Raw genomic sequence first — 24,989 nt, forward strand, 5'->3', positions numbered from 1 at the left:
GGGGACATTTTAAACTAGACAACTATTTTTAACAACAATTTTTGGAAAATAAGAGATTTTCCTTAATGAATACAAGAATGCTTCCTAATATTTGTCCAAAATAAAGCATCTCAGAAAGCTGCATATATTAGATGTATATGATGCTGTCTATGTAGGCAGTACATGCTCACAAAGTCAGTGTGAAAAAGAAAGTGTCTGTTGTGTAGCTAAGCTAACACACACTCCTGCCTTTCTGTACAAATAACAAAAGTGTAAACATTAAAAACTCATGAACATGAGCCTGTATGAGTCATAATGAGCATTGATGTTCAGTGATTTGTTGTGATTTCTGTGTGATTCTTGTACGTTTTTCTGTAAAGCAAATCGATTATGAACTGAGTAGCCACTGAGTAGGAAGCACAGAGCAGGCTGAAGCGATGCCAGCAGGTGCAATTTGGATGGAGAGATTTTCAGACAATAAATGTGTTTTCAACCACTCTCACCCACAAGCAACACATACACAGCTATACAGTATATGAATGTAAACATAATAAAAATCAAGCACGTCTGTAGTTGTTGTAATCCCAACACCGGTGTCCTGGATACAACTGATTTGGCCTGTATTTGTAATGAGCAAACTTGAAACATGTCAACATACACACGCTCACACACACACACACAAAATGTAAGAGTTGTACAAACATACAGGGGTGGAAAGGGGCTGTGGCCCAGAGAACCACTGCAGCTTCTGGGTGGCAGTCTAAGGTTCTGTCCTTTGGTTCTGGGCTCTTATTGGCCATCCTAAACAATTCTTTATGACATCACTTCCCCAAATAATACAGAAATCCCACCCACTTCATTGTTTTTCAGCTCACTACAGCAAAAATACAAAAACACTTTAGTCAGTCAGATGAATTGATGACTGCTTTTTAAAAGAATAGTTCACCCAAAAATGAAAAATTGCTGAGAATGTACTCACTCTCTAGGCCAGAAGCGACAGTTTAAAGTTAAATTTTTGGGATGGATTTGTTTGTTACAAACACACAGATTTTCACAAGAAATTAATTGATGGACTGGAGTCATGTGGATTACTTTTGGATTATTGTGATGTTTTTATCAGCTGTTTGGACTATCATTCTGACGGCACCCATTCACTGCAGAGGATCCATTGGTGAGCAAGTGACTCATCTACATCTAACTAACTTTTGCCCAAACTTTCTCTACTGCTCCCTGAAATGCAAAAAACTCTCCTCACTATGTTAAATGAATCTGTTTGTACTGATCCATTCTCAGTCTTTTCTGGACCGAAGGCCAGTAAACATTACGAACCACATTAAAGGACCCAATAAAACATACTCAGAATTAACCACCGACATCACTGACACTTCAGACACTGTTTAGATGCGCACTTCAGGAGCTCCTGGTTAAATGGTCATGTGACTCCATATAGAGGGATTAAAACATACTCAGAATTCACCACCGACATCACTGACACTTCAGACACTGTTTAGATGCGCACTTAAGGAGTTCCTGGTTAAATGGTCATGTGACTCCATATAGAGGGATTCTCTAGGGTAAAGTGGGGGTGGGAGATTGCTTCAGGGGTGCTTTATGTTTGTTCAACGACACTGAAAGACTGAAATTCAAACAGATAAAAAAAAAAAAACTATAATAGCAGATGCAGTGCGCTCTCATCCATGGTGTTATCAGAAAATACACTAGTTATTCGATTTGATGAATGTTCAATTGCAAAAAAGGCCTAATTTTCCCTCTGTAGGGAAGTCATTTTCCCTCTGTTCCCTCAGTTTTTTTTTGCATTCTGTTCTCCTGCAACCCTCTGAAGCCTCTGTGATTCTCGAAATAACAACACTTGGCAAGGAAATACACAAAAGTACAGAAAAAATATGGAAGCAGATTATATCCATACAGGAATATCAGGGAGTAAATGCAGTGTTCAGCCATTGTTCATATTCATCTCTCTTCTCCGTTTGTCTACTCAGCGTTTGGTGTTTCCAAGCCACTCTCCCTAGCTGGGACTTTGGCCTGACGGTAAAAGCTGTAAGCTCTGTGAGTTCTTACCAAACTAAACAAGGAAAAAAATAAATAATAATAACTTTATGGGTCCTTCAAATGTCACTCAATAACAGATTTCATGTATAGTCATATATTTTCATTTTTTTGTTGAAATATTATTTCTAATCCTGGAAGCAGATTTGAAAATAGTCCTTTGAATCCTTTAATTCTTTTTGTAATTTTTTATGCATTTTTTTTCCCAAAATACTTCATTAGAAAAAAGTCATTCTCAGTAGGTGTTGAGGAAAATATAGACTGTGAAAAGCTCAGACTCCAGGTTAAGACTGTCCCACCCCTTAGAGAAATGTTTCACACTCTTCATCTTCAGCGTGAAGGCATCTGAAGAACGAATGTCCCTTTTTAAAGCTCAAATCCATGCCTGCTTAAAACCGTAGCGACCTTTTTGAATTAGCTCTTACTTACGGCTTGAAGTTTCCTCCCATATATCTCTTTCCAACCCCCACCCCTTCCCACCCCATCTCTTCTCTTCAGAAGCCCTGTATATGACAGTAAGCCTCAAGACTGGAGAAAAGGATATAGAGAAACCAGAGACCGAAGAAAAAGAGCGTTGTGAAGATGCGCTGTGTGCGCGGGCCGCCCAGCTCTCCACCGATATGAGGCCTGCGCCGGTACAGCAGGACACTCACCGCCAGGAAGGCAAAGATGGTGAAGAGAGTGACAGAAAATGCCAGGGAACCTGCTGGCACCTCGAACGCACGACCCTGCATGTGCCAGTAGATGGCGGCCACTGACCACGCCACACCGATTCCCAAGAAAACGTTCACAGCATTACTACCGGTCACGTTACCGATAGACGCGTCTGCGTAACTGTCCTGCACCGCTGCAACTTTACTGGCAAAGGTATCTGAGGAGAAAAGAGAGATGTGATGTAGACGCTTTCATAAAATAGTGTAATAATCTATGATTAACAAGCAATAAAAGGATGCAAATCAGGAGGAATCAGATTTGTACTGATTTTATGAGCTAAAATAGTTAATTGTATGATAAAAACATAGTGTAACTGTCAAAACTTCCTCCGAATCCAAAAAGAGCATTTATTGAAACTTAGCAGCAAAACTGACTTGTGAACCCTCACAGTTTTTTGATGTCAGACAGATTGGCCTCATTAAATTCAAGAGACAGAGAGAGGGTTGAAATGGTCCTACAAAACCAAATTATGATTGATTTTGGCAGAAACTATTTTATTAATTATATGTGGACCTCGGAGAAAACACTATACACTACTGTTCAGTAGTTTGGGGTCAGTAAGATATGTTAATGTTTTTGGACGAAGTCTCTTATACTCACCAAGGCTGCATTTATTTGATCAAAAACACAGTAAAAACATAAATATTGTGAAATAATATTACAATTTAAAATAATTCCTTTCTAGTTAAAAATGTAATTTATTACTGTCATGGCAAAGCAGCAGTGTCACATGATCCTTCAGAAATCATTCTAATATGCTGATTTGATGCTCAAGAAACATTTCCTTTTTTTTTGTAATAATGTTGAAAAGAGTTGTGCTGCTTAATATTGTTGTGGAAACTGTGATAGAGTTTTATTTTTCCAGGATTCTTTGATGATTAGAAAGTTTAAAAGAACAGCATTCATTTGAAATAGAAATCCTGTGACATTATAAATATCTTTACCTTTCGGTCAATTTAATGCGACTGCTGAATAATAAGTGACCATAAATGTATGTAGGCAAATAAAAGCATACACAAACTCACCAGGGATAGATGTTCCCAGGGCTACGAACACCACAGCAGTGACTGAGTCCTTTAGGCCAATGGTGCAGCCAAAGTGACTAGCCAGGTCACCGATCACAGCAGTCAAAAGACCGATGACCACTATGGAAACAATGAAACATGCCCACCCGTTCCAGTATTCCGTGGGTGGGACACAGGCGAACAGAACCTTCCAGAACACAGTCAGGAAGTGCATGACATAGTCAAAACAAGATGGCAGACGTTCCTCTCCCCCTTCATCCTCATCCTCATCTCCTGAGATAAAGACAGGAAGACAGAAAGAAAGAAAACAAGCAAGAAAGAAAGGAAAGCAGAATGGGAGTAGAAAAAATAAGAAAATGAAAAATGTTAGTATTGTGGTATCACCCACATTACACAACTTCCATTCCTGAGCAAAGCTATCTATTTGACACCATGGTGATTTAGGGGTCCTGTTGCCTTGGTAACCCCGGCTGTTTGATAGTCACGGAAATTGAAGGCTACACACTGTGAGAGCAGCATTTTTATTTCAACACAGAGTCATAAAAGACTAATATGTGGGACATTTCCATTTTAATTTTGGGGAAAATCTATAGGAATTAATTTAAACAAAGTGAAACGTATCACACAGAGCTGATAATACTCCATTCTTATTGATATCTGAAATGATCAAATTAGTCAAAATGTTTAGAACACACAACGGTTGTAGGATGAGGAGAACCGTGTAGGAGATCTGTGGGCTCAGTTTTCATGTGGGCCGAGTAATATGTCACAACAGAAATAGAAAATGTTGTGTGTAATATGAACATGAGAGTATGTTTATATAATAACTGAGTTTTGTTGCTTTTAGTACGGTTCTGTGAGTTTTGAGATGATCTACACTACCGTTCATATGTTTGAGGTAGCTAGGACTTTTTCAAAGAATTTTGGTATGATCACTAAAGCTGCATTTATTTGATCAAAAATCAATTAAAATAGTAATATTGTTAGATATTATAAAGAATTTATAATAACTTTTCTATTTGAATATATTTTCAAATGTAATTATTGTGATGCAAAGCCGAATTTTCAGCATCATTACTCCAGTCTTCAGTGTCACATGATCCTTCAGAAATCAATCTAATATGCTGATTTGCTGCTGAAGAAACATTTCTTATTATTATCATATTGAAAACAATTCCTTAATTTGTTTTTGTGGAAACCATGAAACACTTTTTCCAGGATTCTTAGATGAATATAAAGTTCAAAAGAAGAGAATTAATTTGCAGTAGAAATCTTTTTTAACATTATAAATGCCTTTATTAACACTTTTAATCAGTTCAATACATCCTTGTTGAATAAAAGTATAATTGCTGAATAAAAGCAAAACGTTTGAACAATACTTTTTGTGTTTGACTGCTTATTGTTCAGTGTTGATTAGTGTTGGTAATCACCTGCGCTGACAGTTATGGCCTCCATGAATTGTTCTCTCCAGGAATTTGTGCCCACAACCAGAGCCAAGTTAGTCTTCTTAATTAGCTTATCTACTGTACTCTACAGCAAGAACACAAAAACACAAAATGTATCACATTGACATAAATACGCATTAAGAAAATTCTTCCATAATGCGAAAGACTGCTAGTCTCTGGCATTGTGTGTGTGTGTACCTTAAACTCATACGACTCTTCAATGATAATCTCTATTTTCGCATGCTCGCCCAACACAGGCTTCCCCATCTCTGCTATTCTTCTTGCTTGCTCCTCTTCTGATGACAACTTCCTGTCTGGAATATCTACAATAAAGAGACAAAAGGAAACTTCCGTGTTGGATTGTGTCGTATTAGTACATCAAATGCACACAACTCGGTTGCAAATACTGATCACTCACATGCATCAATCAGCATCTGTCCCTACACTCATGAACAAGTGGGCTTTTTGTCCCTTTTAAAGGACTTTGTGATTTATGCACTTGCAATAATTCTTTTGAATAATTATTAAGATGTGATCACTATAAACTGCACTTCAAACTAAACTTCATGTGCATATTTAGAGTTAACTGGGCTCATTCATGAAACACAAGCACAGCGAATTCATGTAAAATGTTCATAAAGTCATTCTTATGTAACTTGTCGCATTGAATCGAATGTGACTACTTACGTAACACCGTTTTTACAAACAATTTTGTACAGAAATTCATGAATGAGGCCAACTGTCATTATAGTTTTCCTTATTAGAAAGATTACACTTGCAAACACACACAACAGATTAACAGCCAAACTTTGACTGAACCAAGTGTGAGTTGTGCTATAGAACAGAGTGATTCAGAAGGACAACAGCACAACATCCACATGCACGTCACAAATACACACCAAAAAGCCTGAAAATTGAGATGAACTTTCAAAACCCCCTGCAACCCAAAGCTTATCTTCTCGTGCATGTGTTACAACACACACAAACCTGGAGACACACGTGTGTTCATCCAGAGAGTGAGGCAGACGAGACCACAATTACTGCAGATGGTCTCATCTTACCTCACACATACACACACACACACACACACACTCAAACTTACCATCAGCTAATAACAGAGCTGTGTGTGGAGAAAAAAAGAGAGGGAGGAGTGGAATGACATGAAGAAAACACTAGACAGATAATGGTGAAGGGAAATGCAATGAGATATTGGACAGGATTTATTTAATCTGATAAACATGAATAAAAATATTCGCAGCCTTCAGCGTTTCATCACCCTGCCCGGAATCTCTGAGCCGGACAGGTGCGACAGGTGTGACCAAGCAGATGTGATCAGATGTGATAGTGTGGGCCGATCCAGAGCGCCGGAGCAGGTGGTTGCCCCTGGCAACGGGAGTGTCGTAGTAGCGTTTGAGACGAAGCGAGAGAACAAAGAGGTGCTAAAACTACGCCGATTATTCACACACGTTTGCTTTCCTGTCGTGATGCATTTTTTCCATTGACTTCAATTGCTTCTATGTTGAGATAATGATATTGTCCATCCACTAACCCTCAAAAAAACTTTTTTGCATTTTAGAATTTTATATTTAAATTGAAAAAAATATTTGGTAACCCTTAAAGGGATATTTCATCCCCAAAAATGTCAATTCTTTATTTATTTATTCACACTTATGCTGTTCCAAACGTGTAAGACATTCTTTTTTTCCCCCTGTGGAACACAAAAGAATATTATCAAATATTTATAAAATATTAAAATATTTTAAAAACTTTTTTTTGTCTAAACAATGAAAGTCATGTCATGTCAAAGTGATAGTCATGGTTTTGGATCCTATTTAAATTATATGACCAAAAAAAAGTATAATCACTACAAAAATGCCTATGGAGTTTTAAGATTTTATTATTTTACACAACTTTTCCAGGTATATAAAATGAGCATTCCTTAAATATCTAGGTTTTTAAGACAGTGGGAGCCCTGGTTCTTCAAAGAAAAGACAGCTTGGGGGTGAATTACAATAAGAATTAAAGCTGCAAGCAGCGATGAACGGGCCCTCGCACCCGGGCTCACCGCCAGCGGGCGGCTTTAGTAAAACAGTCAACGGCGAGCAATATGGATTTAAAGTGGTCAATATAGGAGGAATATGTCAAAGTCATTTATATGTGGCAATCTTCCTGCTGCCAGCTGGTGGCGCTATGACTGTAATCGAATATGAGTATGTAGATGTCTTCAGGCCAGGACTCTAATCAAACATGTGAAGTTTGAGGCAGATTGGACATTGTATGCATGAGTTACAACAACTTCCTGTTTGATGGTGTTAATAGCATGCTTTAGCACTTAGCTAAGTGTTGCTAGCATGTTTGAGCATATTTCTAGCATGTTTAGCACACAAAGCCATATTTTTACTGTGTTGCTAATAGTGCATCACAGTGTTAAACATGTCACTTCCTTTTGCCAATAGGTGGCGCTATAATTGTAACCAAATATAAGCATGTAGATGTCTTCAGGCCAGGACTCTAATCAAACATGTGAAGTTTGAGGCAGATTGGACACTGCATGCTTGAGTTACATCAACTTCCTCTTTCACTGCATTAAAGTTTCATGAGTTTTGGAGAATGTTTAGGCCCTCAAAAATGCGATTCACTTTGGAGAAGAAGAAGAAGAAGAAGAAGAAGAAGAAGAATAATAAGAAACGGAGCAATTCCAATAGGGTCCTCACACCATCGGTGCTCGGGCCCTAAATATCTTGACTTTAATATAAGCATATTTTATTGCTAGTTTTGTCTTATTTTAGGGAATCTTAAGGTCCCCTGGATGTTTATTGAGAACCAATGGACTAAATAATGAGAATTTTTATTTTTGGGTAAATTGTCCTTATAACAATAAGGTTCAATTGGTTTAGTACATCAGGTTTCCTGAATTAACAAAAAAAATATATTTTTTTTTACATTTATTAAAGGGGTCATATGATGCGATTTCAAGTTTTCCTTTCTCTTTGGAGTGTTACAAGCTGATTGTGCATAGATAAGATCCCTGAAGTTGCAGTACCCAGACCCACACACATTTACAGAAAAATGAGCACCAACTAAAGGAATCAATTTCTTTGTCTCTCTATTATTTTTTTCTCTCTTTCTCTCTCTGTGTAATGACTTTAATAGTTCTGTAATCAGTGCTGTAATTTTCTGTTGCTGAGGATGAATGAGATGGTGAACAAACAAGCTTTGATTAAGTGTATGTGTGTGTGCTGAGATGAAAATATCGACCTATAATGAGAAGCTGGATGTGTAAATAAGCCCATAATTTATGCTCGAATGTGTCTGCGAGTAGGGTTGGGGGTGGAGGGGGGATGTGTCTTGATGCACATTATTAACCTGCAATTTGTGTAGCGTCATCAGCTCTAGGCTTTTCAACACATCTGCTTCATGATAACACACATAGACGTGGCGAACGCACAAAGGAATTCATTTAATCTATTCGCCACATTTCCTCTCTCACTGTTCTTTCCTGGAAGCTTCGACTCAACAGTTCAGTGTAAATCTATTGCACATCAGCGCTAGCAACAGCTGATGGTACCCTGGCAACAGATCCCAGACGGCTCTCTCCTCCCTGCGTTCTGTGAGGCTATGGGATCGTGGGATGTAGGTGTCGATATTCAGTTGAAAACTCCCGTCGTTGGCTCATTCACAGCTATTCCATCATCACACACATGTGAATGCAGAGATCTCTTCCTCTAACAAACACACAGACACTTACACAGAGTGAGGTGATATTTTGGTGAGCTGTTAGCAATTCTGTGATAAAATGATTCACTTCTGATGATCTTCTCATTAAACACACTCATCTGGGACATGTGGAAGGGGTGTTGCAGGCTCCACGGGAAATTAATCGCACACAGATGCAGTGCAACGGTTAGTCTGCTGGAGCTCTCCTGTCTGTCTCTCTGTCCTCAGTTGTATCACCCCTCTCCTACTTTTCTCATGTGTCTTTCACTCTGTTCTTTCTGTCATTCTCTCCTCACCTGTCTCACCCCTTTCCTGTATGTCTTTCTTCACCTGTCTCACCCCTCTCTGCTTATTTGTCTCACACCTCTTCTGCTTGTCCTTTTCTCGTCATCTTTCTCACCATCTCCTGTCTGTCTCTCACTGTCTTTCTTTACCACCTACCAAACAAAGCCTCGGTGTTAATGCCGTATGAATGTCTGACAAAAATGTTAGGAAACAATAGTTTTTCAAATGTTTTTTCAATAACAAAGATGAAATGAAAAATGAGGATCATGAAGAACCATTTGAATTAAAACACACTATTGAGGAAAACATGATGTGAAAAAAAAATACTGCAAGATATTAATATACTAACAATGTTTTTAAAGAAAATATGGAAAGAAATATGAAGAATATGACTGTCAAATGAGCTAATCACAGACAACAATGTGAAAATGAAAAGGAATCTATAGTTTTTTTTTACATGTTTTTGTTAAAATGCCAATACACGCTTAAATATAAAATTGTAATATTTTTGCATGCTTTTTCCACAAATTTTGCACTTAATTTTTTCAACCACTAAATTAAGTCAAATGGACTAAAATCAATAAATATGACTACTTTTAATGATTTTTTGTCAAAAGAATAATATTTTTACATTTTTTAAATATTTTAAATATATTTAAAAATTTAAACATTTCCTGTCTTTTTTCATAATATTTTTTGTCAAAAGAACAAAGTATTAAAAAACAGTGTAAAATGAACAATGTTGACCCCCTCTCTTTCCTGTTTTTCTCTGCTCACCATTTCCTGTCTTTTTTTCATTGCTCACCTGTCTCTCTCTAATTTTCTCCTGTCTCACAGCTTTCCTGCCTGTCTTACCACTTCTTCACACTTCTACCAAGACCACTTCTACCGCCACGTTTTTTATATTTATCCAGTTGGTGTATAAGAGGGTTCGATGCCAAAGAAAGCATTCTGTATTTAGATGTATAAAGCTGGAAGTGTTTCTTTAGATCCTTCAACCGCTCTCACATATTTTGCAGCGACAGCACAGGATCAGCAGTTCTAAAGTCATGTTTGGATGTAGGACAAGTGATGTGTCTTCTATTACAGGTTCAGTGTCAAAAACACCTACAACCCATTTGATACAAAGTTTTATCTGTCTGTCTGCAAAGAAAAAAAACAGCTTGCGTTCCTGAATCTACAGCGTGACTCATACCAGTGCAAATAGTACAGAAACAAAAGACTCTGGTTCTTTTAAGCAAATAAAAAACCCTTATGAGTAAGTCAGGTCAGTTACTAAATCTAAGGAATAAAAATGGAAAGGAAAATTGTAAGTGTTTGGAAAGGCATAAAGATAGACAGAATTTTCATTTTCGTTTGAACAATTTCCTCGATCTGACTCATTCACTGAATTATTTGAATTGTTCATCGAATCATCAAAGATCCAGAATTATTAGGAGGAATCAGAATCTGAACCACAATCATTAGTTCACAAACAGCACTATATAAAATTCCGACAATTCACAGAGTGCATTTTCCAATGGAAACAGACTTAGAATGTTCATATTTTGCTTATTAATGGTTGTCAAACAAATTATAGTTATGAATGTGCATATTTTTGACTTTGAGGTACTTTTTTCCCCAGGATTTCTCTGAATAATCAAAATTTAATCTTATTCGAATCCATGTTGGCATGAAAAAGAAATATCTAATGAATAATTGATAAACGTCTTGTTTACAAGCACACTAGTGAGGAGACAAGCCAACATGTTGTTTTGTGGGCTTAGGTAAGTTAATAAGTAGGTTGTTTAATGTTGTCCAGGCGAGATGAGAGCTCAAACAGAGAGGACCAGCTGTTCTTCATCTCTCATTCTTTCTGAAGGGTATAATACTGGGACAAGGACACATGCATACATGCAAACACACACACAGCACTGCTGTGTGCATGCTGGTAGCATTGACCACGTCTGCCTGATTTATGGAGAGATATTGAGAGACACGCTTGGCTACTTGGGGTGTGTGTGTGTGAGTGTGCGTGCGTGTGTGTATTCATTTCTCACACTCTTTGAGATCCCGCACCAGCGTTTTAAGGTCAATGTATACTGAAATTCCAAAGAAGTCAGTGAAAAATCAACACTGCTAGCTAATCCTTCACATAGTTTCCTAAACAATAATCTCAAGACATTTAAGAAAACTATATAAAAACTGGAAGACAAAAACAGGAACGTTGCCATTTTTAAAGCAATACAAAACGTCATCGCAGCATTTCTCGTGTGAGTCGGAGATGATGAGTCAGTCTGAGAGCTGCGCTCTGTGGGTCTTCATTGAATTCATGTGCTTTGAGTCAAAGTCCCTTTAAGGCAAGTCGGTCCACTCGGTGGCCATCTTGGCCATGCCACTGGGTAGCTATTATTTATCTATAGGCAATAGGTCATCCGGGGTGCCCTCTACTGGTAGCATCCATTCATAGAGTCAGAAAATTTGCATAATTATTCAAAATACATTGAAAGCAGAAATAAGCCATCATTCAAAAGTTTGGAATAAGTATGTTTTCTTAATGTCTTTGAAATAAGTCTCTTATGGTCCACAAGGCTGCATTTATTTGATCAAACATCCAGTAAAACAGTAATATTGTGAAATATTACTTCAATTTAAAATAACTGTTTTCTATTTGATATATTTCAGAATTTAATTTATTCATGTGATGTCGTTATTTCAGTTTTCAGTGTCACATGATCCATCAGAAATCATTCTAATATGCTGATTTGGTGCTTAAGAAACATTTCTTATTATTATCAATGTTGAAAACAGCTTTGCTGCTTAATATATTTTGTGGAAACTGTAATTTTTTTTTCAGGATTCTTTGATGACTATAAAAAACAGCATTTATTATCACTCTCACTGATCAATTCAATGTGTCCTTGCTGAATACAATGATTAATGTCTTCAAAAAAGTCTTGACCCAAACCTTTGAAAGATACTGTATGTGAATGTACTATACAGTGAATCTCAAATAACAAGAAGACTCTTGCTACTCCCAATAAAAACCATGTGAAGACATAAAACATGAACTGATAAAGAGTCACTGGATGAATGGAAATAAACTTATGTAGTGATGTTGTCAAAACATCACCATCATTTAATTAGGTGGCCAATGAGCGACTGCCCGGTTAGGGTATATAAGTTGGTTGGTTCTGCCTCTTGGAATGCGTCATGGTTGAAAGCCCGCCCCTTCCCTCCTGTTATGGCCTTCCATGTGTGTTGTTAGGCTGCTGAGATATACTGGGTGCGTGCGTTGTTTGCTCTCAGGTAAGTAATGACGTATGCGTAGTCTCGGCAACGGGGCCACTTGCTACACTTAGAAATGAGCAAATAGTTTAAATGAACAGCAAAAGTGGATGATGGTCACAGGATGTGATCTTACTGTGAGTATACTGTGTGTGTGTGTGTGTGTGTGTGTGTGTGTTTTACCTTTCTGAAGGCTCATGTCCACCATGTGAGGTTCTGCTAGCTCCAGATAGAAGCTTTTGTTTTTTTCATACTCCTCATCATCGATGATTTTAACCTGTATGGTTTTACTGAGAGAGGAAGAGAGAGAAACACAACATCAGGGGTCACTGATCAAGTGAGGGGTCAGTGGGCTGTCCTGAGGTCAGAGGTCAAACAGTTCATGCAAACACACTACATCATCTTTCTGTGATTCATATCCCTTGCTGTCTTGCACCATCAATCATGTTAGCTGCAAGATAAAACAGTGGTATATGGGTTTCAGGTAAATCAAAACTGTCTGTAGCATTGTTAAAAATAATACATTAATAATAATTAATAATAATATTAGTATTCAAAATAAAGTTAGTATTTTAATTATATTTCTCAATAGTGAGGTTGCAACACTGCTATTTGAAATCATGTAGTTTTACGGTTGAAAAGTTGTTTTATTAAGTAGTTTTATAGGGCTATGTACGTTTGACAAACATTTCATTTTCCCTGATAATATTTCAGCAGTAGGCACTACATCATTTTACATCTATAATGAAGGTCTTTAGGTTCAACAACTGTATGTGAAAAAAGCTTCCAAATAACTTCTTCCTCATTGAAGAATTCTGAGAAAAAAAAAATATCACGGTTTCCACAAAATTATTAAGCAGCACAACTGTTTTCAGCATTGATGATAATAAGAAATGTTTATTGAGCACCAAATCAGCATATTAGAATAATTTCTGAAGGATCATGTGGGACTGAAGACTGAAGTAATAGCTGCTGAAAATTCAGCTTTGCATCACAGGAATAAATATCATTTAAAAATATATAAAAATGGAAAACACTTCTTATAATTCACAACATTCTTGTTTTACTGTATTTCAAATAAATGATCAAATAAATGCAGCCTTGTTAAGGAGACATCTTTCAAAACCATTTCAAATTTTGCTGACTGCAAACTTTGAATGGTAGTACATGTACATAGATAAAAACAGCCAATACATTTTTTCTGCTGTCTTTTGAAGATGTTTTTGGTTCTTCAATAAACATGTATTAGATCAAATTATATGAAGAATTATAAAGTATCCTAAATGTAGCAAGCTACTTCTCTAAAGGCTAGCTTTCAACTTAGCTTAGCTAATTTCTCTATAGAGTAGTTGCTATCCTAGCTAGCAACACAGCGGAAGCCCAACATTGGTAAACTGTTGATCAGCCTACATCAGAATCAGAATCAGAATCAGAATCAGAATTAGCTTTATTCGCCAGGTGTGTGCAAACACACGAGGAATTTGTTGTGTTTTTTTTTTTAAGGTGCTCCTGGTACATACATACATACATGAGTGTTTATTTAAAGAATCAATCTCTTAACAACTCTTATCTGTAACATCGATTTCTCTCTCACACTCTGTCACTCTTTCATTGCTAAATTCTCAGCATGTGTGTGTGTGTATTTATAACTCAGCATGTGATTGATTTTGACCTGGTTTCTCTGTGACTGTGAGTAACACCTGTTTCAGCTGTGTTTCAATGAGAGTTTCTGTATGTGTGTGCGCGTGTTCGACCTGTGAACATCCCCCTCCCTTCATTCGGATCAGTTACTCACAGTACAGCTGTCCGCAGACCCACGCCACTTCATCTCTCTCTAATATGTCTTTCAGTCTAACATACTCATGTTCTCATTCCCTTCTGCTCTGCCCTGTTTCCCATCCATTAGCGGACACATTATACTCAAATGTCCTCTCAGCCTCTCTCACTCACTCAGAGAGACGGCGCGCAAAGAGAGACTGTGACAGGGCTGCATGTTTGGTCTGTGATCTGATGTAGGTCATTCCTACCATGCAGTACATATTCGTGTCTCCATCATATATAAAGGAATGGTACAATTAGCTGAATTTACTCCAGTCTTCAGTGTCACACGATTCTTCAGAAATCATTCTAATATGCTGATTTGGCACTCAGGAAACATTTCTTAATATTATCCATTATGTTGAAAACAGTAGTGCAGCTTAATATTTTTGTGGGAACTGTGAAACATTTTTTCCAGGATTCTTTGATAAATAATAAGTTCAAAAGAACAATGTATTTATCTTTTGTAACTATATAAGCCTTTACTGTTACTTTTCATCAATTTAATGCATATTTCCTGAATAAAAGTATTAATTTCTTTAAGGAAAAAAAACATAAGTATAATAAAAAAGGTCTGTATTGCTTATATTACAAGTCACTTAAAGCCTTATAATAGCTTTTCGTATAAGAAAATAACGACAGAAGTTTAATTTGATACTGAACTAATAATTATAAAATATTTTATATCAAAATGTCACAATTAAGTGAAGTAAGGGTAAACCTTCATTTTCCGTCTTTTACAATATCACATGTTCAGTGCTTTTTGTTTATAATTTGTTCTAAAAGGTTTAATGTATAAAGTAATTTATAAAATGTCAGAAACTTGGATTGCAAAGAGCTTAACTGTCATTCTGAAAATATAAAAGCACATTTAATGTACACATTTCTATCGTTTTCTATTCATATAAGTCTCTAAATCCTTTCAAAACAGCCCGGTAATGGCATTATCCTCAAAGACATTACATTACATCCAGTTTTTATAAAATTACAGAAATCAGAATGGTTTCAGGAAAAAAAAACAAATATTAAAATTAAGTTTCACTAGGTCTTTATTTCCATTCTGCTAGACATTCTGTTTTCTTGCCATTGTGTATGCTGATTTTGACCGGACTGGTAAAGGATGTATAGAAATACTTTCAAAGTCTGGTAAAGACGTAAATTTATAAAGTTAAACAAGTGCTACATAAAAGGAATGACACGTGTGCTTTGGTTAACAATCTCACACCCATTTGCCTGGGCCAAGACGTGTGTGTGTGTGTGTGTGTGTGTGTGCGCGTGCATGCTAAAAAGTATAGAATTTACAGTAAACAAGATTTATTCCTGTATAGTGAAAAATCCCTACAGTGGCTCCTCCACCTGCTCCGAGTTGTAGTGACTCAGCAGACTGCCTGAGCTTACCACAAATGAATCTAAACCTTGCACATGTGCTCGAAATCAGAAAAGACAATGTTCCTCCTCTGTTCTTTTCCCACTCCGGGAATTAAATGGAATCTTAAGCCTGAAACACACTTTCACGCGCCACTGCATTTCGAAATGAGATCTAGGATGACCAGATGTTCCATTTACCTGAGACAAACCCAGTTTCACAAGGTGTATCCAAGTGCCTTGAAAATGCACTAAAAAGCATAAATACCGCAAAGTTTCAGCTGTCTACACTCTCTGGTATCATTTGTGATTCTCAATAGAATGACACTGCAGAACTGTTACGTTGCCATTGCAAGCTGATTTGCCGATACCTAGAACATCTATCAGCAAATCTGCTTGGAATGTATCTGGTTGCCATAACAACTCGAGGTGCTCTGCCATCCCAGAAAGTACTAGCACTAGAATGTTAGATGTGGATTTGAATTGAACAGTTTTAGGTTCCAATGTTGTTTAAAAATTATTTTTAAAGCAATGAGCATAAAGTACTATCAAGACAGAGAATAGGTGTTCTCAGCATGTATTTGTTGAATACAGCCACAACACGCAGCCACTATTTTACATGCTTTTAGATATCACATTCATCAATCTCCACTCCATTCCCCAACTCCTTCTGCTCCTCACGGTATCATCAAAAAAAACACACACACACACACACACACACACACACACACACATTCCCACTGCCCACATATTCACATTGCCCAACAGGCTCTTCCCTCTTTTAGAAACCTGTTAGATAGAGAATCTGTGATGCTTTAAGACAGTCCAGTCAACTCCATCCTCAAAACCCAGAGCAAACAACATCCATTCAAATCCAACATCATTAAATCAAGATATCTCACGTTTGTTATTTCTATCTGCACTAAAGCTGCCCACTTCAGCCAAGGTAATTTTGTTGCACTGACAAAACACAACCAATATATTTCTTAGTAGACTTGACTACTAATGGTATCTATTCTACACATGGGAGAAATATTAGAGAATGGTGCTCTGATCTCAAATTCTTTTGTTTACACTGCCCCAATCCTTCTGCACTCATTTCATACACTCATTTTGCAAGTAATAAAACTGAGCAAACTGTGTAGTCAATATCCAGTATATTTACCTTGGATAAAGTCAGCACAATGCCAAGAGACAATACAGTAGTAGTTACAGTGGAAAGAAAAGATGAAAAACATTCAAGTCCATTCATCTTGACATGGTGTGGATAGCGTGAGGAACATGCATTCAGGACCACTTACTCATTCACTCAATCACCATTCATACATAGTGAATTCCACATGTGAGTGGAAATAAATGAATTCAGACACAGCTGTAATAATTAAGCTTGGCGTTACAGTCATACGGTTTCCTGAACGACAAAAAAAACACAAAAAAAAACACTGGAAGCCTGACTTGTCTATTTAGACTAAAAAAATTTAATCATACAAACCACATATACAGCAGATGAGGATTGGCAAATGTTGTAATTCGTATGCTTTTTGATTGCTTTTCAGATTAAAAAATAAGGGCTTCAATCGCATACATCATTACAAAAAATATTTTTACTCCCTGTCTGAGCACAGCTTTACACCATGTCCTAACCAAGCGTTATACAGCGACAAATGATAAAATCTTGCTCACATTAATGAGAATTTGTGTCCTGAACAGCTGTGCCCACGATAAGCAGTGGGACATTCTGTGTTCAAATTTCCTAATTAATTTATTCGTACAAATCAAAACCTGAGACATTTCAGCGCTCACAGAGTTTAGTGCCATCTCTAATCAAACACACCGGCTAATCAAGGGTTCCGCTGAAAATTATGGCTGCATCTGAAAACTTAGGCAGCTGACTTGCTGCCTCGCTGCCGTACGAGGTAATGACTTTGCAGGCAGCGTTTTTGCACGAAGGCACCTCATGAAACTGATTTCGGACAGGCTTCTGAGGCAGCATAAAGGTTTAATGATCTACAACAAAATAGAACGAGTTTTTGTGAAAACTAAACGAATATTTAATTACTATAATACTGATTTCTCGCTAGAAATAACATCAAAAGTGCAAAAAGTTAGTCAGAAACATACATTTAAACACAAACTGACCACCAAACACAACTTTCAGACGACATCTTTATTTTTTTAGCTCAGCCGTCACGGAGTGGAACGCACAGGATTGTGGGATATCAAAGGCAGCGAAGGATACATCTATGCTGCCTTCAAAATTCAATCAGAAGAAGGTACCTCCGGAGACGGGAAGTAAAGCATAATTTGGATTCGGATGTGCCTTGCTGCCTTCCTGCCTCCGAAGGCAGCATTTTAGAGTTTTCGGATGCAGCCTGTGTGTTCAAGTATAGTGGAGGCTAAACTCAGGTTAGCAGCTCTACAGAGAACGAGAAAGAAGAAAGTAGGAGCAAATGGAGAAGATAAAAAAAGAGAAAGAACAAAATGGAATAAGGAAGAAGGAAGAGAGAGTGGGGAAAAAGGGTTAAAAAAAAGATGAGACTATGGTGTTGATAGATAGTTATTTAGCTTTTTTTCATCCAGTTTTATGTAAAAAATGCTAACTTTTGCCAGTCCAACCAATTAATCAAAAATTAATGAGTCAAAAAGCATGTTTAAATGACATTTACTGTTGCTTCCGGTTCATTTGTTACACTGATAATGAAAGGTCATGCTGAGTGCTTGGGATGCAATGTACTGTGCTTGGCGTGTGACTCGTTTGAATGGAATTCCCAGATTACCCTGTATAATATATTTACATTTAGTCATTTAGCAGATGCTTTTATCCAAAGCGACTTACAAATGAGGGCAATAAAAGCCAAACAGAAATGAGGACAATAAAAGCCAAACAGAATACCCTGATTAAAATGTGCAGTATATACAACCAAAGTTACTAAATACTACATATAGCTACATACTACATACAACCAAGTATACTACATACTTCTTTAAAAAATTAAAAAGTATTATGCCAGTGTTTTTAGATTTTTTGTTTTCATTTTAATTTAAATTTTAGTAGGGATGAACCGATACCACTTTTTCCAGTACTCGCCCGATACCGATACTTTTATTTTTGGTACTTGCCGATGCCAAGTACCGATACCAATATTTTTATTGCATTTGTAAATTTTTTAAAATATTGGGTACAGAAACCAAAATAGTACACATGCTGTGTGGTATCGGCGTTTGGTATCGGGGCATTTTAACGAGTACAAGTACGAGTACAGGAGCTCAGTATCGGCCCGATACCGATACCAGTATCGGTATCGGTGCATCCCTAAATTTTAGTTTAGGTTGAGTAATTTTGTTATGTGCTTTCATTTATGCCTGGGCGATAAAAGGGTATCGATATTTATAATAATTTATAAATTTATAACAGATGCATAATTGTTTATGCAATTTACGAAATTATATTTGATCTATATGAGTTAATTTAGACGTAATGCACGTTTTTTTATAGACAGTTATTTCCATGTGTTGACATTATGTGCTGCATTATTTTGGTCATGGCGCCCTCCTGTGTCTATCGATACCGAATGATATGAAACATTATATCGTTGATACATTTTTTTGCTATCGCCCAGCCCTACTTTCATTATTTCATTATATATAATTAGGTTTATTTTATTTCAGTTTTAGTTTTAGTAAAACTATTTGAACTTGAACATATGTTTTTATCTGCCAAGGCAACATTTCTTATTTTTTTTATTTCATCTAATATGTATTTTATTTTATTTTATTTCAGCTTTATTTCAATTAATGGAAATATTTTTAATAGTTTTAGTTTTTAGTTTTAGTTAACATTTTTAGTTTTTATTTTAGTTAGTTGCTAAGGAAACAATTCTCATTTTCGTTTATGCTTTTTAATTTGACGTTTTATTTACATATAAACTTATATTTTATTTCAGCTTTATTTCAATTAACGAAAATGATTTTAACAATTTTAGTTTCAGTTAACAACAACAACACTGCTGAAGTGGACTATCATCAGGCCCTGAGCTGATTGCCGGACACCGATTTCATTTTAAAACTAGTGTAAACTTGCATACACACTCCCTCCCACACACTCTTTGTACGAATGGAGTAGTGTTGTGTGTCTATGAGGTGTTCTGTGCATATTGGTTGTGTTTATGCAGCATCTTTTCCTCTATATTCAGTAATTCAGACCTGCAGGCACAGAGACACTCTCGAGCATCATTACTGCACCAGAAATATGCAACTAAGAAAACCTCTGTCTCATCTGCGTACAACACACACACACAGATATCCAAATCAAGAGTGAGAAGGAAGGAGAGGGAGAGAGTCTATGTTCTCCCCAGTGTCACCCTGATTATATAAGAGACACGTGCTAAAAATAAACCCTGCAGTGAAAAGGGTGTGTGTGTGTGTGTGTGTGTGAGTGCATGCATGTCTGCAACGATGGGCAAATACACACACAACCAGAGATACACGTTCACAGACTAATTTGACTCAACGCAAACACAAACACACACTGTGCACACGCACATGCCTGCGAGCTCGTGTTCTCTGTGGTTGCCAAGGAGACACAGCTTCCTTCAGCTGAAAAGGAGCAAAGCTCTGGCTCCCCCCACACACACACACACACGCACTCTAGCCTTCCCAGATACTTTCTCGAATCGGTATGCTAACACACACATTTGTGTGCGAAAATGTCTATATAAGATAACTTACTCTTGTTAGTGTTGTTTCCTGGAGCTCACCTCAGGCAACACTCCACTGGCGGCTATTAACAATAGACCGGAACCTCTACCCCAGGGTGGCCAGCGCTAGTGGCGCTAATAACATGCTTAGCTAGCTGCTAGTGTGACGCTGAGACTCAGATGGGGCCACTTCTGTACTCAACTGTGAGTATTATCCTCTGATTAACCTGCAACCTACCGGCAGGGTCCATATTAACACTTGCTAAGTGCCAAATGCAAGTAAAAATTGGCTTTGGCAAGCTAATAAAATGGTTACTCGCCAGTGGCTGGAACTACAGTGTGACACATGGTTTAAATCGATTTTAAGGATGATATATAGTCTGTGATTCAATTCAAAACACATACAAGCTGACAGCAACTAAAAAAATATCCGACATCCAACTTTTACTTTTTTTTTCTTAGAAATTCTATAGGATATCTAAAGTTAAAATATATAAATTATTATTTATTTTATATACACTACCATTTGAAAGTTAGGGGGCAGAAAGATTAATACTTTTATTACTTTTATTAATTTATTACTACTTATTCAGCAAGAAAATATTAAATTGATCAAAAGTGACAGTAAAAACATTTATAATGTTTCTATTTAAAATAAATTATGTTTTTTTTTTTCTATTCATCAAAGAATCCTGAAAATAAAAATGTATCACATTTTCCTCAAAAATATTAAGAAGTACAACTGTTTTCAACATTGATGATAATAAGAAATGTTTCTTGAGCACCAAATATTAGAATGATTTCTGAAAGATCATGTGACACTGAAGACTGGAGTAATTCAGCTTTGCCATCGCAGGAATAAATTATATTTCATTTTATTATAAACAAATATTAAAATGGATATTATAATTGTAATAATATTTCACAATATTACTGTTTTTACTGTATTTTTGATCAAATAAATGAAGCCTTGGCGAGTATAAGAGACTTCTTTCAAAAACATTAAAAAATCTTACTGACCAAACTTTTAAATCCTTAGATCCCGACACGGTACCCGGGGAAATGTTCCAGTACGCCACTGGTTTGACCCACGCAATGTAGCCACAGTGTTTGTTATTTAAGCATGTCCTTAATCAGCTATTCCTCTGTGGAAAATGGCTGTAGAGACACTCTTGTATTGGATTCTGATTCACGGTGGAGAGTGCTGTAATCATTTCTTTGATCGATCCCTGTCTGTAATGTTACTGCCGGTGATCAGTTGAACTTTCTTTTAGATTACAAAGGGAATTCCAAAGGGCTCCTCCGTCTCTTTCTGTGTTTGTTCATTATAACGGCTCAGTGGTCAGAAACTCATTGAAACTCGTTGATGAATGTGTGCCGCATACTTCAGTCTTGAAGTCTTGACTGTGACCTAGGTTAAAGCTTACAAAGGTTGTAAACAGCGCTACATGTCAAATGTTTGGGGTCAGTATGTTTTTTTTTTTTAAGAAATTAATACTTTTATTTAGCAAGGGTGCATTAAATTGATCAAAAGTGACAGTAAAGACATTTACATTGTTACAAAAGATTTGATATTCAAATTTCAATAAATGAAGTTTTTTAAAACTTTTTATTCATAAAAGAAAAAAAATGTACCACGGTTTGCACGAAAGTATTAAGCACAACTGTTTTCAACATTGATAATAATAAGAAATGTTTATTGAGCACCAAATCAGCAAATTAGAATGATTTCTGAAGGATCATGTGACACTGAAGACTGAAGTAAAGTTGGCTGAAAATTCAGCTTTGCCATCACAGAAATAACTTTTTAAAACATTTTAAAATATATTCAAATAGGAAATTGCTATAGAGAAGAAACAAATTACTTTGAGGATAAATGAGTTTCTCTTCTGAGGAGTCTGTGCTCAGACTCTCCATGATTTAATGTACTTTTTTAGTTAGATAAGTACTTAACCACCGTTTGAAATTTACAAAATCTAGTGTAGAAACAATGTTCAATCAAAAATTGCTAGTAAATTTTACTAATAATTACAAAGAAAGGGCAAGTGACACTTGATTAAATGTGAACTTTTTTAAACAGAATGGCTGAAACAGTATTTAAAAAAAGGTCTAAATTCATAGTAATTGAGAAATGTAGCTTTACAGTAACAGTTAGTGTCAAAATAAACAAGACGTGTAGTGAAAGAAACATATAATCCTCAATCAGTGGCATTCCTGTGATGGAATTACATTTCTCAGAGGATCCCCGAGTTAAAAAACAGCAAGTAAATAACTCGTTACCAAGGTTGTGTGAGAAAAACACAGATGCGTTTTGACAGGATTAAAATCACAAAGTACGTCTGCGAAACACAAATTTACCTGAGCTCCTCGGGGAAAACTAGTCCTGTCCGATAGGGCTCAAGAGAGAGAGAGAGATGAGCAAAGTTTTCAAGGAACAAACTGAATTTACACTCCTACATATTAAACTGGAGCCCCAAGGAAAGTCACACACATACACAATGCAGCTCCGGCTAGAATAGTACATAATACATAATTCAACATTAGGCATGGACAGTATCACTTATCTTCTTCTAACCAAGTATAATCAAAGGTCAGTATTGCTAATACTAATAAAAATAGTGATACATTTCTGTCTGTTCCTCACACAAACCAGGAGCGTCACATGGATTTGAGTGGGTAAATAATGACATAACTTTCACTTTTGGATGAACCAATTTCTTGAAATCCAAAATTATTTATGATTTACATCATATATTCATCCTCTTTGCTGTTCAATCCATTACTCAAGCAGCTCTCCTTGTCTGCTCTCTCACTCCATGTCTCCAGGGATTTTTCCAATCACAGGAGTCACTAAGATGTTCAAGCTGATGTCTGGAGTGAATGTAGTATAACAAGAGTGAAGTGAACTCAAATTCACACAGACACAAGCACAGTTCCTCTGTAAAATCCTAGATCCTTGCATGTATTTCTCTCAACTGTGTCAGACGGCTTGGAGGTTATAAATAAAAGTAGCAGTAAATGTAGAAGATAGAAGATAGACAGTTTTAAAATAATGCCATTACACATACCACATTGAATTAGTCATAATTCAATGAAAAAGTCATAATTGCAAGATATAAACTCAGAATTCTGACTGTTTTACATCTCACATTTCAGATTTTTTTTTCTCAGAATTCTTAGTTTACATTTCGCAATTCTTAATTTTTTGTTTCCGCCACGGAATAAAAAATTGAAAAAGGCAGTTGCGACTTTTTATCTCACAATTCTGACTTTTTCCTCACAACTGTGAGCTTATATCTCACAATTCTGACTTTTCTTCTCAGAATTTTTATATTACAAGTAGGGATGCACCGATACCGATACTGAGCTCGTACTCGTTAAAATGCCCCGATATCAAGCGCCGATACCACACAGCATGTGATAAGTGCCATATTCAGACAATGAAACACCGACAACAGAACAACAGACAGCAGAATGGAGTTATTAGAGATTAAGGATGTGGCGAGTACTGGAAAAAGTGGTATCGGTGCATCCCTAATTACAAGGTCTGAATTGTGATATATAAACACAGAATTGTGAGAAAAGCTCAGAATTGTGAGATAAAAAAAAAAAATCGCAATTCCTTTCTTATTTTTTATTCCGTGGCAGAAACAGGCTTCCATACAGTGCATACAGGAAGAACTAAAAATCATTATATTAAGCACAATGTAGTTCTGGACTAGTGGTCGACCGACATTGGTTTTTTGACAGCCGATGCCGATATCTTGGAAAGCAGGGTGGCCGATTGCCGATATAAAGCCGATATAATTTTATGTATTTTATTTAATATTTAAGAAATTTGAAATCATTTGAAAATGGATTAAAAAAATAAATGTGTAAAATAAACATGCTTAGTAAACAAGAAAGTATTATAATGTTTGACTTTCAATTACTAACAATATAAAAGCAATCGTTATAATACTTTTTTGTATACATTTTAATTCCTTTGTTTAACAGTTCTATCTGATTATTAGACAGACTTCTTGTTCGTGGACAGAACCGTTAACGACGACAGCGAACAAGAGGGGGAATGTGAGCACTGTGTGTTCAGGCGCTGCCGCAGCCGTTCTCAGCGCCGTCAAATAAATGTCAGACGCGCCGTCAAAAAATAAAAGTCCCGCCAATGCCGATATTTGAAAAATGCCAAATATTGGCCGATATATCGGCCTTGGCTATATATCGGTCGACCACTATTCTGGACATCTTTCTAACTTTACGCAATTACCGATGAGCCACATGCCTACAAAGACCTTATGCCAGCAGCTTATTACACTTCATAATAGCTCAGCTACACTTGAAGAAATCGAAATATATTCGCTAGAAGCACCTATTAATTCATTATAATAAATGAGCAATGTTTACTTTTCTAAATGATTCATTACACAGTGGAGCTCTGCTATAACAACAGATTTACAAAAAAAGGTTTAAATGTCCAAAGAGAGGCAAGAGACAGAAAAACAGGGTGATGAAGAATATGAGGAGGCTAATGATACACATCCTCTTTCTACTGTTGCTTTCCTTTCATCGTTCTACCAAACGCTGACTGAACTACAGGCACAATAATTGAAGCT

General features: G+C 36.6%; 1 protein-coding gene across 3 annotated transcripts in view; it reads right to left on the bottom strand.

The window, feature by feature from the left end:
• Nucleotides 1-2,222: 2,222 nt before the first annotated feature.
• LOC107739881 (sodium/calcium exchanger 3-like) overlaps nucleotides 2,223-24,989 on the bottom strand; it is a 40,676-nt gene continuing 17,909 nt past the window's right edge. Inside the window, exons 3-8 of one of the 3 annotated variants that reach the window (XM_016552117.1) lie at nucleotides 12,683-12,789; nucleotides 6,333-6,350; nucleotides 5,429-5,553; nucleotides 5,216-5,315; nucleotides 3,786-4,055; nucleotides 2,223-2,917 (exon numbers count right to left, since the gene is read on the bottom strand). In XM_016552117.1, the coding sequence (XP_016407603.1) occupies nucleotides 2,541-2,917; nucleotides 3,786-4,055; nucleotides 5,216-5,315; nucleotides 5,429-5,553; nucleotides 6,333-6,350; nucleotides 12,683-12,789 (997 nt within the window). In that variant the 3' untranslated portion in view covers nucleotides 2,223-2,540. Of the gene's footprint in view, nucleotides 2,918-3,785; nucleotides 4,059-5,215; nucleotides 5,316-5,428; nucleotides 5,554-6,332; nucleotides 6,351-12,682; nucleotides 12,790-24,989 lie in introns of all 3 variants that reach the window. The other 2 variants (XM_016552116.1, XM_016552118.1) reach the window with 2 other exon arrangements.

Source organism: Sinocyclocheilus rhinocerous, unplaced genomic scaffold (assembly GCF_001515625.1).
Source record: "Sinocyclocheilus rhinocerous isolate Xijiao unplaced genomic scaffold, SAMN03320098_v1.1 scaffold1156, whole genome shotgun sequence".
NCBI classification, from domain to species: Eukaryota; Metazoa; Chordata; class Actinopteri; order Cypriniformes; family Cyprinidae; genus Sinocyclocheilus; species Sinocyclocheilus rhinocerous.